This window comes from Melospiza melodia, chromosome 21, assembly GCF_035770615.1.
Source record: "Melospiza melodia melodia isolate bMelMel2 chromosome 21, bMelMel2.pri, whole genome shotgun sequence".
Lineage (NCBI taxonomy): Eukaryota > Metazoa > Chordata > Aves > Passeriformes > Passerellidae > Melospiza > Melospiza melodia.
Window position 1 is genome coordinate 11,455,100 of NC_086214.1, and position 12,604 is coordinate 11,467,703.

General features: G+C 59.1%; 3 protein-coding genes across 4 annotated transcripts in view; 2 read left to right on the forward strand and 1 right to left on the reverse strand.

Moving 5' to 3' along the window:
• The first annotated feature begins 460 nt into the window (after nt 1-460).
• Nucleotides 461-3,699, forward strand: GEMIN4 (gem nuclear organelle associated protein 4). The gene has a single exon (XM_063173675.1). It carries the CDS (start codon nt 461-463, stop codon nt 3,650-3,652), a length of 3,192 nt encoding a protein of 1,063 aa, XP_063029745.1. The 3' UTR covers nt 3,653-3,699.
• Nucleotides 3,700-4,139: 440 nt separating this feature from the next.
• On the reverse strand, nt 4,140-9,449 carry TLCD3A (TLC domain containing 3A). The gene is made up of 5 exons (XM_063173676.1): nt 9,287-9,449; nt 8,643-8,726; nt 6,442-6,655; nt 6,261-6,356; nt 4,140-5,874 (listed from the first exon to the last, which is right to left on the reverse strand). The coding sequence occupies exons 1-5, from the start codon at nt 9,406-9,408 to the stop codon at nt 5,605-5,607; spliced, it is 786 nt and encodes a 261-aa protein (XP_063029746.1). The 5' UTR covers nt 9,409-9,449; the 3' UTR covers nt 4,140-5,604.
• Nucleotides 9,450-9,704: 255 nt separating this feature from the next.
• Nucleotides 9,705-12,604, forward strand: part of VPS53 (VPS53 subunit of GARP complex) — a 64,427-nt gene continuing 61,527 nt past the window's right edge. For both annotated transcript variants that reach the window (XM_063173610.1, XM_063173612.1), the window contains exons 1-2: nt 9,705-9,803; nt 12,375-12,455. In XM_063173610.1, the coding sequence (XP_063029680.1) occupies nt 9,720-9,803; nt 12,375-12,455 (165 nt within the window). In that variant the 5' untranslated portion in view covers nt 9,705-9,719. The remainder of the gene's footprint in view (nt 9,804-12,374; nt 12,456-12,604) is intronic.

Below are 12,604 nucleotides of genomic sequence, written 5' to 3' on the forward strand. Positions count from 1 at the left end.
CCTATTGGTCGAATTAAACGCGTTGATGCTGGAGCATGGCAATTAATTAATTAATTAAATATCGGCTTTGAATCCTATTGGTCAAATTAAACACGTTGATACTGGAGCATGGCAATTAATGAATTAATTAATTAAATGAATTAATTTAATGAATGAATTAATTTAACTTAATTTGAATCCTATTGGTCAAATTAAACACGTTGATATTGGAGCACAGCAATTAATGAATTAATTAATGAATTAAGACCACTTCAATTCGTTTTGATGGCGATTTGGAATCCTTTTGGTCAAATTAAACACGTTGATACGGGAACGCAGCAATTAATGAATGAATTAGTTAATTAATTAATTCAGCCCACCTCCGCTCCGCCAGGGGGCGCTGCGGGGGGGGGGGGGGGCGCGGCTTGCGACGTGACGTCAGCGCACCGCCGCGTTGACGTCATCTGGCGGCGCCGCCGCCATGGAGCCGGCGGAGCGCGGGGCCGCGATGGCGCCGGGCTGCCCCGGGGGCCCGTGGGCCGTGGGCGAGGAGACGGCGATCCTGCACGGCGGCTTCCTGCTGGCCGCCCGCCTGCTGCAGCCGCGGCCGCTGCGGGAGCTGCGCAAGGCCGACTGGCCCCGCGCCGGGGTGCCCATCACGGACGCGCTGCGCGAGATCGGCGAGCGCTGCCCCTCGCCGCGGGGCCGCTGGAAGGAGGAGGCCGTGGCCATCGTGTGGGCCAAGATCCTGCTGCCCGCCCCTGCCGCGGCGCTGGAGTGGGGCTGGAAGGAGGACGGGTTCTTCTCGGTGGGCGCGATGATCCCCGATGTGAACCACACCGCGCTCTTCGAGCTGGTCAAGGCGCTGGGCGCGCCCCGGCTCTGGGTGCAGCTGCTGCTGGCGCTGCCCCCCGGCGTGTGCCGGGCACAGCTGGAGAGCTTGGTGCGCTACATCTCCAGCGACACATCCCCGTCCGACGTCAGCTTCTTCCTGGACGTGTGGTGGGAGGTGCTGAAGCACAGGGAGGGACAGGAGGATGCCACGGTGGCGGCGTTCGGCTCTCTGATCCATCAGCACGGCGGGGAGCCCTCGCTGGAGGATGGGCTGCAGCCCCCCAAGAGGTTCAAGGGTGACCCCGCTGCCCCCGGGCTGCCGGCGGTGCTGCTGCAGGGCTTGAAGCAGATCCGAGGCTGCATCGCCCAGCCCCGCCTGAGGTGCCACGCCCTGGCCAACCTGGCCGAGCTGCTGTGCCTGTCCTCGGCGCTGGGGCCAGGGGACAGCCCCCTGCCCATCGCAGAGCACCTGGCCAAGCTGAGTGCCATGGTCAGGCTCTGGAGCAGTGACCCTGACAGCCAGTACCACCCCTGTGGGCTGGGGGAGAAGGTGAGGGAGGCACAGAGGAGCATGAGCCTCCTGTGCCTGACCAGACCCTCTCGTGAGGAGCTCTTTGCTGGCTTGGACTTGCTCTGCAGCTTGTTGCAGGCCTGGGGAGAGGAGCTGCAGGACACTCTGAGGGCAGCTGAGGAGCTGAGCTTTGAGAGCTACCGGCTGCTGGAGGCTCTGACCAGCCTTGGGAAGAACCTGGATTCCCTCTCAGAGACCACAGACCTGGGAGAAGGTGAGACACATCTGGTGTCAGAGCTGGCACAGCTCACCAGGGACTTCCTGAGGGACACCAGGGCTGTCCTGGAGGATCTGGACACCAGCCTGGTGTCTTCAGTTGCCATGGCCATCATTGCACAGAGGCTGGACCACCATGTGGACACCTGCTCTGTTTTTGCATCTGAAAAGACCTGGGCTTGTTCAAAGGCCTGGGTCGAGTGCCTGGTGGAAAACAAATCTCTGTTCCAGACCCCTGAGCTGGTTTTGAAACTGCTGGAGACACTGGTGAGCTTTGCCACATCCCACCATGACGAGGAGGCCCAAGAGCTGCAGATGCAAGTGACCAAAGCCATCGTGGAGTGTTACACTGAGCTCTCACTGAGTGACAAGAACAAAGTGATCTCGGGTGTCCTGGCGTCCTGGGGTGGCCCAGGTGTGTCCCAGAACGTGCAGGTTGTCAGGGAGGGGTTCCAGGAGGACCTGAATGTGACTTTGAACCAGATCACAGAGAGTGTGTCTGACGAAGGCCTGGCCAGGGCTGTGGCTGCAGTGGCCAGGCTGACACTGCTGTCCCCCGAGGCCACCGTGAAGCAGGTTTGTCACCTTGCTGTGGTCAACCTTGGAGCACACCAGTTCCTTGCCCAAATCCTCTGCTCCTTCCCAGCACTGAGCTTCCAGGAGAGCCATGAGGATGCAGGCAGGCCACGCAGCCTGGTGCTGAGGTGTCTGCAGGAGGCGGTGTGGGGGAAGCTTTCCACAGCAAGGGAAGAGGAGCAGTTCCTTCAGTTCCTGGCCTTTCTCATGCACCCAGGCTCAGCCACCCCCCTTGTGTCACCTGCAGAAGTGACCAAAGCCTTTGTCCTTCCCTGTCTGAAGTCAGACTCTGCTCAGATTGAGCTGAGCCTGCAGATCCTCAGTAAAGTTTTGGGAACACCGTCCTGCTCAGAAGAGCACTGGATCAAATCCTGCCACCCATTCCCGCTTCTCCTCAGCCTCTGCAAACTTCTGGATGGTTACACCAAGTACTGGCATCAGCCTAGGGAGCAGCTCTTCCCTTCCCTGGAGACCAAAGATCTGATTCTGAACGTCCTCTGCCAGCTCTGTGAGCTGCTGGGCCCAGAGATGTTCCCCTCCTCGGAGCTGTGGGTGCAGTCTCTGGCCTGGCTCCACAGGAAGGTGGCATCCCTGGACTGGACCGTGGGGCTCCGTCTGAAGAACCTTTATGGGGACCACTTCAAGAACGAGGTCCCAGCAACGCTGTTTGAGGTCTGCAGGCTCCCTGAGGACGAGTGGACATCCCAGTCGTGGCCAGCCTACGGGCCGGGCAGCGGGCTGCTGGCGTGGATGGAGTGCTGCTGCGTGTCCCCCGCGCTCAGGGACACCATGCTGGCACTGCTCTCCGTCAACGTGGACAGCCCTGAGGAGGTGAATCTCTTCAGCAAAGGCTTCCTGGTGGCTCTAATCCAGGTGCTGCCCTGGTGCAGCCAGGGGGAGTGGAAGAGGCTGGTGCCCGTGGTGGAGCAGCTGCTGCACAGGCAGGTGCTGCACGTGCCCTACACGCTGGAGTACGTGCAGCACCTGCCCCTGCTCAACCTCCGCCCCTTCTCCTGCCACCTGCAGCTCTCCGTGCTCCTCCTCAGGGGCTTCCAGCTCCTCTGCAGCTCCAGCTGCTCCAGCTGGCTGCCCGCAGAGGCCTGGCTGCACCTGGTGCAGCTCTACTGCTCCAGCCTCACCGAGCTGCTGGCCTCCCTGCAGGCCACGGCGGGAGCCGCGGCCCAGCCCTGCACGCAGGAGGTGTCCTTCACCTGCATCCAGCTCTTCTGCCACCTGCTGCACGTGGCTGCCATGCTGCCAGCTGGGGGCTGCGAGGAGCCCCTGCTGGTGGTGGCCCTGGAGGTGCTGTCCCAGTATGAGGCGTCCAGCAGGGCTGACGAGTCGCCGTGCGCCGCGCTGCGCAGAGCCAACGAGGGGCACTTCCTGCAGTCCGTCACCCACAGCCTGGGGCACCAGGAGCTGCGCTGCACCCTCCTGCAGAAGCTCAGCAAGCTGGGAGCACGCTCAGAGCACTGAGCTGGACCTTGTAAGATGTGTAATAAACCCTTGTTTTTCAGTTTTGAGTTTGTTCCCTCCCTGCTGTGTTCTCCCACTAAGCAGTGGAAGCAGGAGTATAAAGATGGGTAGGAGGAGACGCTTTGGTTTTCCATTGGAATAACTGGGCACAGCTGTTCCTGAGCCAAGCTGCCAGTTCTGTGGCTGCAGCCTTGCCTGCTGGCTCTCTGCATTTACACAGCAGCCTCCAGCATCGAGGAAATCACTTCCCTCTGGCTGCTTTGCCACCAGCCCTCTCCTAGTCCCGGGAGAATTGCTGGTTTTGCCACGTGCTGCCTGAGGCTGGAAAGCAAGTTGGAGGCTGGGAATCGAGTTGGGTGAGTTCAGGACAGGCAGGAACCTTTGGAAATCCATGTGTGCTGCTTCTGCCCCGAGGTGGGGGTGCAGCAGCAACCCCACATGTAACGCCCCCACCCAGCAATGAACAGCACGTGGAAGAGCCAGCCAGTGGTGTGACTCAGAGAGGAAATCTTTATTGGTCTCCTGATAGTAAATAGGGCAGTGTTAGTGCAAACTGAGGTGCCTCATTGGCTGGGGTTTTTTTTGGTCCTTACATAAGGCACGTTATTCGCAATGAAAACAGTGAGATACAACATCTGTAAGGAGTTGCAGGAGTTTGTAACATCAGCTGGTCTCGGTGGTTACTGTGACTGTGGAGTCTCTGCAACAACAGCCACATGTCGGAAGAGGCCCTTTTTGTTTTTTACACTGTATCCAGAACGGCAGCTGTGGTTGGGATGAGGTCCAACACCCAGAAGATCCAGGTTCCGCAGAGCTTGCCTGCTGGTTTCAGACAGAATGAAAGGCACAGAGTGGTCACAGGTCTCTGGGCATGGGGGCTGTGCCAGGGCTGTGCCAGTGCAGTTCCCTGCCTGGAGCTGGCACAGGAGGCTGCAGGAGGAGCTGGCTGTCCTGGCTGGTGCTGGCTGCAGGGGATGAACTCAGCTGTGGTCTGATTGCACACATCCTGTGGTGCAGGGCAGGCTGGAGAGCCTGTGCCCATTTTGCTGTGACTAAAAGTGGAAATGGGCTGAGCTGGTCGAGGATCAGCTCAGCATCCTGCTCTGGGGTTGCTGGTTCCTTCTGTGCAGCCCCAGTTGTGTCCCTGGCAGCCTCACGGGGTGGGATGGGGCTGCAGGGATGTTTGCAGGGTGTGGCGGTGCCAGCTGCAGGGCAGAGCAGGGCAGGGCGTGCCAGGTGGTGTTAAATACCTGCTGAGGGGATGCAGGCCAGGTAAAAGCAGCTGTGGTTAGGTGAGGGGAAATTGCACCCCTTGCCAAGGGGGGGCTCTGCACAGTGCTCTGTGTGTTGGTGGTGAGACAAGGTGGGTTCCTGTCCCCATGCTGCCCTGAGACAGCAGAACCATCCTCCTGTCCTGGCATGAGCTTCTGCCCTGCTGGGAGCACAGGAGTGCCCCAGGACCGTCACGGGTCTGTAGTGAAAAGCACCCAAAAGCACCGGGTGGGTTGAGCGGAGCTTGACCCCAGCAGCAGCAGGAGCAGGTGAGGTGCAGGTGGGAGGTCGGAACAGGGCTGTAGTGTAGAGCTGAGGTCAGCAAAGGCCGGGAGGGGCTCTGCAGAGCTGTGCTGCAGCTCCAGGCCTGCCTGGGGCCGCGGCAGGTCCGGCACAGGCTCCCCGTGTGCGGGGCTGGGCCCGCTCCAGCATCGCCGCGCCGGTGTCCGGTGTCAGCGCCGGGCGGGGGGGCTGGAACAAACCCCTCTCGTGTAACCCTCGGGCCGCAGAGCCGCATCCCAGCGGGAATGTCGCTGCTTCCAGGCCGGCCGGCTCCCCCTCGGCAGGAGGACGCGAGCACAGCCCTCCCAGCCCCGGCTGTGCTGCCCGGAGGCGCTTCCAGCGGAGCCGCCGCTCCCTGAGGGAGCTGCCCCGCGCCAGCCCCGCCGTTATCAGCTCCGTTATCTGCTCCGGTGCGCGGCAGAGCTGCGGTAGAGCCGGGCGGCCTTGCGGCAGATGAGCGTGAACCAGTAGAGCTGGGGGGCGATGAGGGACGCGTTGGCGATGTTGCAGTGCAGGGGGATGCGGAACGGCACCAGGTACGCCGGGATCCCCACCTGGCGGCCGTACGCCGCGTACATGAACGGGAACAGGAGGATGCGGCACAAGAAGAAGGTCACCAGGACGATGATCCCGTTCACCTTGTGCAGGAGAGTGTCCTGCATTTTGAGCTGGGGAGGAAGGAGGTGAATGTGGGGTGAGCAGCAGCCCAAAGCTCCGGGGCACTGGGAGCATCCCGGAGGGCTGGAGGAAGGGGAGTGGGAAGGGATGGAGGAGGGCAGGGGGCAGGGGTGGGAATGAACGTGGTGCAGGAGAGGGCAGCACCAGCCCGAGGCACAGCTCCCAGCTCTGGGATGCCACTGGGCTTCGTGGTGGGAGAAAGGGAGGAAGGCAACGCTGCCAGAGAGATCTGTGCTACAGCTGTGGGGCTGCCTCTCCCTGAGAGACCCCCAGCTCAGCCATGCTTGGAGAGGGGCTGATGGAGCCTGGAGCAGGGAAAGGGGATGAACTGCAGCTGGGGGCTTCCCAGCCCTGAGCCCCGTGCCTCCTGACCTACCTGCATGAGGATCTTGCCCAGTGAAACAAAAGGCGTGCTCAGCTCTGCTGTGAAGATGCAGCCCACAAAGAAGTCCCCCAGCTCTCCCCTGAAGTGCTGTAAAGAAAGGCAGCGCTGAGCACGGGGCCCTGCAGACACCCAGCACATCCAGGAGGTCCTGGACTCCTGCAGCAGCCCTTACCTGGGTGATGGGGGTGAGCACGATGAGGATGAAGAGGTGGTGGGTCACCATCAGCCTCTCCTGCAGGAGGAAGCTCCACACGCTGGCCAGGGAGTGCTTCTCCTCCAGGATCCCCTTCTCCTGGCTCTTGTGCCAGTGGCACAGGTACATGACATAGATGTCATAGGTCATGTAGGGAACCAGCACCCAGACATACTCCACAGCCAGCCAGTGCCTGGGGAGGAGCAGCACACACAGAGGCATCACAACAGCTCCCAGCACTCACTCTGGGAGATAGAAGAGTCTTTAGGACTGAAATGGCAGCATTTCAATGGATTTTGAAGCTGAATTTTAACTCTGTTTGGCTCAGGCTGAGCCAGAGAAAGGTGCCTGGTACGTGTGGAGGAAGGATCTCAGTGCTGACCCTGCTGCTGCTGGGCTGTGCCAGGCACTGAGCTCAGCCTGGCCAAGCACAAACACAGCACTAAGGATGGATCCTGATTAGCCCCACAGCCAGGTGGTTGCTACACAGAGGCACAGCATTTTTTGGTGTCCAGCACCAAGCCAACACCTTTGCACAGGTGATCTCCTCCCTAAGCCCTCAGACCCCCAGAGCTGGTGCTTGGTGGTGGAAATCCCCAGTCCTGGGTCTCTCCTGCCTGTCACACTGCACCAGCTGGCTGCCTAACCCAGGCAATGCTCGGGAAGCACGTGGAGAACTCAGAGTTAAGAGATGGCTGGCCTGGCATTTGGAGAGTGAAGCACAAAATATCCAATATAGGCAATAAACCCCCAAGAGGCGTTTGTCAGTTGGGAAATAATTGCAGGCAGCTGCCTGTTCCCAAAGCATGTTGGAATCCTGGTTGCACAATCTGGGCAGCAGCAAGCCCTGCTCTGCAGGGACAGCAGCCTCCTTAAAAAGTCCTGCATGAAATCACACTGATTAAAAAAAAAATAAAAAAAAATTAGACAAAACCACCCTTTGCTGCTGCTTGGAGAAACGTAGCTTGGGGCTCAAATCTCTTTTTGCTCTCTTGCCATCCCAAGAAAAAAAAATTGTTGTGGCAGTTGTGCTCCAGATGGGAAGATGTGAGTGGTGTGAAGCACGGGTGGCAAGTGATTGTGTTTGCTAAACTTGCCCAGGGCTTTGGAGGGCAATTACAGCACCAGCAATATAACGATTGTCTGCCTCTGTAAATAAACTGGCAAATTTTACTGCAACCTTTGTGATGCTTCCTGGCTCGCTGTCTTGCTGTCATCCTCCCTGCTGAGCACTGGGCTCAGTTTCCTCCAGATTCAAAGAAAATCTAGGTCTCTGCCCACAAAGTGTTTGCACAGAGCCCTTGGCCTCGAGCACACCCAGGCAGGGAGACAGCTCTGGGGGAAGGAGGGCTGCTGGCAGCACCTTCTGTCTGTGTGGCTTTGGGATCCGTCATCTGCCTTATCTCTACAGCAGAAATTTTATTTCAGAACAAAAAGATAACTCACAGATTGCCTGGGTTAAGCAGGTGTGAGGATCTGGGTAGATATCACTACCTAGAGCAAGGCGAGATAATTCATATCTGTTGTGTTAAAGACAGGTGTGCTGTGGCCAAGGTGGCAGCCATTCCTAAAATTCACCATAAAATCAGTTTGTGACAGTCAAATTCCAGCTCAGCATAATTATATTCTTCCCTCCTGCAATCTTCTCTGCTAGTCTGGATAATAGCTCTGTTTTTAAGCCTTCTGACCCAGATTACACTATCACTCCTCCTGAGAGCCACTTCTGGGCAGTTCATCTCAGAGCACAGAGGAAAAGGCAGCAGGATTTTCCTTCAGAGCAAACTCCATCCCAACTTTACCATTTCTGGACTCTTTCAGAATCCTTTTGGATACACCTCTAAAATCAGTTCTTACCAGGTCTGCTTGGCTCTGGAGCAATTTCAGTTTCCAGTAAGGAGGCTCCCTACCCTTTCAGAGCTTTGATATCCGTATTTTTGTTATATACAGCCCCTTTTCCAGCCCACGTTCCAGCCCATCCCTTGAGGGCACTGTGCTGGCAGAGCACCCCCAGGCCTGAGCAAGCTGCTGCTGTTTCAGGGGCTGTACAGCCAGCACATTGCCCAACGCGAGTGGGGCAAAGAGGAGCACGAAACCGATTTTCCTCTCCCCTTTGTACAACGTGCCACGCAAGCCTTTGGCAGAGCACATCCCCGGCACATCCCCAGGGGGCTCTGCCTTACCTGTCGTGCACCACGTTCTTGCAGCTGAGCATAACCGTGATCCCCGACACCGTTGCCATCGCGGCTTGGACCGTTGATACCAGCCTGAAACGGACGGAGAGGAAAGGGCTCACCCCAAAAGTGACCCCAAACGGGCCGGGTGGCACCGGGATGCCCGCTCCGCGCACACCCCAGCGGCTCGTCATGGCGAGGACGTGTCGGGGTGGCCGTGCCAGGGGGAACCGTGCCAGCTCCCGTCCCTTCCACCCCCGTGGGCCCGGGGAAACGCTGCCGGTTCCCCGTGGGCAGAGGGAGGGAGGGATGGAGAGCTGCAGCGGAGCATCCCCGCCCCGACAGCGGTACCGCGGCGCGGGGCCGGCCGGGCAGAGATGCCGGTGCTCGGGGGATGCTCTCACTCGGGGGATGCCCGTTCTCCGGGGGGATGCCCGTTCTCCGGTGGGATGCCCACGCTCGGAGGGATGCCCGCACTCGGGGTGCTGCTCCTGCCGCCGGTCCTTGCTCCCCCCGCTCGGGCCAGCCAAGGATCGTCCCCCGGAGCGTCGCGGCATCCCCGAGTCCAGGCTCACGGCCGGCGGGACTCGGTGCTCGTGGCCCGCCCGGATCGCTCCCGGTCCCCATCCCGGTCCCGCCGCTGCCGCCCGTACCTGCCGCTGAGGAGGATGCGGTCCTTGAGGCTCAATGCCGGGGCGGCCCAGCGCAGCAACCGGATGCAGAGGATGAAGAGCCCCGGGAAGAAGGCGGAGGCGAGGGCCAGCGTCCGCCACATGGGGACGAGCGCGCTGTCTCCCGCCGCTGCTTGTCAACAGCCGGCCGGGCGGCGGGAGAGCCCGGCTCGGCTCAGGTAGGTCCGGCTCTGCTGCCCAGGCTCGGCTCGGCTCGGTCCGGACCAGCCCCGCCGCTCCCGCCGCCGCCGCCGGGACGCGCCCCGCTCCGCCGGGCGGAGGCTCCGCCCCCGTCCGGTTAAACCCCGCCCCCTCAACGGAACCACGCCCATCCCGGCACCTCCCCGGTGCCCCGAGCCCCGCCCCGCCGGCGGCCCCGCCCCTCCCGCGCGCTGCCGGCGGAAGCGGCGCCGCCATGGAGGAGGACGAGCCGGAGCTGGAGGCCGCGCTGGAGGCGGCGCTGGAGCTGGCGCCCGCCGTGCAGGCCGCCATCGAGCAGGTGCGCCGGGCGGGTCCCTCCGCGCAGGGGACAGGTGCGGGCACGGCCCGGGGCCGCTCGGTGAGAGCCCGCGGCCGGCTCCGAGCCCCTCCCGCCGGCTCCGGGCCTTCCGCTGCCGGGCCCGGGGAGCCCCGCGCTGGCCGAGCCCCGTCAGCCCCCGTGGGCTCCAGCCGGCCGGGCCCGCGTCGGGGGCTGAGCGTGGCTCGTGGTGTTCCCGTCGCTGTTGCAGACGCGGTCCGGGTGTGCGGAGCAGCCCGGTGTCCGTGGCTCGGCTGGAATTGGGATGATGGGAATGTCCTGGTTCTGTTGTGGTGAAACACACATTCCGAGGGTGCTGGCGCTGCCCAGGATCCCCAGGGAATGGGAGTGGGCACGGCCCTGAGGCTGCCAGAGCTCCAGGGGGGTTTGGGCACCGCTCCAGGGGTGCCCAGCACTGATCCCTGTCTGCGCTTGGAGTGGGGCTCCTGAGCAGCCTTTATCTCCCATCTCACCTCTTGTTTCATCTGCTCTTAATGCCTGTGCAGATTTGGGGTTTGATTGAGTGTGAGTTGGGCACCGCTCCAGGGGTGCCCAGGGTGGGGTTGTTGGGGCTCTGTGCAGGGCCAGGGCTGGGCTGGATAATCCTTGTGGGTCCCCCATAACTCAGGGTATTCTGTGTTCCAGTGTTCCCTGAGACCCTTCCTGGCACCTGGAGCCCATCCTGTAAGAGCCCAGGGTCAAACCGTGGCTCTTGTCCTCTTTGAGCCTGCCCTGCCCCGCCTGCAGTGACTCTTCCATCCCAAGGGCTCTTCCTGGAGCAGAAGTCTGGGCAGCAGCAGTGTCTGCCTCACAAAGCAGCACTCAAATTTAACTTTTTGCACTTTCCTGAGTGTTGAGGTTTGTGGGTCGCTTTTGGTGGCCCTCTTTGAAGAGCAGAGGGTGACCTGGGAGCTGGTAAATTAAATAGCAGCTTCTAAAGGGGACCTAGAGCTTGTCCAGAGAAAGAATCCTCTGCACTTGTAGACATGAGTTTTTGAGCAGTGGAGAACCCATCACATGCCTGGCTGAATTGTTTTAACAAACATTAAAGCTGTAGGAAAATATTCACGTGCTGAGCACTGGGAGATGCTGAGGATGACACCACCTGCTGCTTTCCATTTTCCTCTCTAGCACCTCTCAGTAACCCTGTTGTTCCTGTCGGTGCTCCTTAACCAGTTTTGGGGCAGAAGCTGCCCATTTCTGGTAAAATGAGCAGAGCAGGCTCAGCTGCCGTGCCGGAAGCAGGGTGGGGAGCACAGGCAGGGCTGGTGCCCCACCAAAGCCAGGCCAGCACTTTCTGATTAATGGGTTGTGACAGATTGCTGGGAGTGACAGCTCCTGCAGCTGCTCCGGCTGCCTGCAGCACTGATCCCTATCTGCACTTGGAGTGCAGCCTTTATCTCCCATCTCACCTCTTGTTTCGTCTGCTCTCAATACCTGTGGAGGTTTGGGGTTTGTGGGGATTGGTTGAGTGTGAGTTGTGAGCAGCATGGGCTGGGTGTGATGCTGCGGTTTGCTCTTACCGTGGGGTGATGTCAGAGCATTTTCTTCCTTCACCACGGCCTCGTGCAGGTTTGGCAGCTGCCTGCTTCTCCCGGGCCACAGGAGTCACTGGGAAGGCTTCCCAGGAGGGCTGGTTCTGGCAGAATTGGCTTTAATCTCACAAAATCGCTGATTTCACAGTGCAAAATGTGTAAAACGTTGTGTTTCACGTGCCCAGGTGTGAAGGCTTTCGGTGGGCAGGGGGATGCTGTGGGGGATCAGCTCTGCTTTTGCCAGAGGTTGGCCATGATGGCTCTGTAAATGTGGGGCAAATAGCAGAATCATGGAATACTTTGGGTTGGAAGGGACCTTAAAGACCATCTCATCCCTTCCAGCATCCCAGGCTGGTCCAAACCTCATCCAGACTGACCCTGAACCCTTCCAGTGATGGCACATCCACAGCTTCAGTGTGCTGGCAGAGAAGGGAAAGCACCACACACCGGTCTGTGGGGACAAAAAGCAAATCCTGGCAGTCGTGTTTGTGTTGTCTGAGCTGCTGAGGAGAGATGAGATCTGTTTGCACCACAGCTGCTCTTTCCCCCTGCCCAAACCATTCAGCAGATTGTGTTTCTCTTCTGTGAAAAGTGGCAAACCCAAGTCTCCAGAGAGCTTGTACAGCCACTCCTCAATTCATCACGTTTCTGATTCCAGGGCTGTGGAAAGCAAACCCTCTAAAAAAGAGCAGGGCAGAGCCTCAGTTTGTTCAGCAAAAGCATCAGCATGGTTTGGGATACAGAGCTCGTGTGTCCTGGGAGTTCCTGGATGGATGGGTTGTGCCAGGGCTGTGTGTGTGAGTTATCTGTGTTGATCCAGGCTGATAGCCACAGGAATTTTGGGAGGTCACAGCCCTGCAGAGCATGTGGATGCTCTGCTCCTGGCCACTTGTTAGAGAAATGCTGTGAAACACAGCTGGAAGTGGGTGCTGAGGGAATTAAAAGTTGTAGAAGCTGTGTAAAGTTACAGAAATCACTGATATTGGTTGATTGTGTTTGTTTTCCTCCCTCTTTCCAGGTATTTCCCAGCCAAGATCCATTGGACAGAGCAGATTTCAATGCTGTGGAGTATATTAATGCTCTCTTTCCCACTGAGCAAGTAAGTAATGCTCCAAATACTCTCAGGCTTCACTTCCACACTTTTTACTATCAGATTTTAGTTGCACCCTTTACTATCAGGGTAACCTGATAGCAAATGACCAAAGCAGTGTTTAAACCTGTACCCAAACCTTTCATTATAAACAGTAG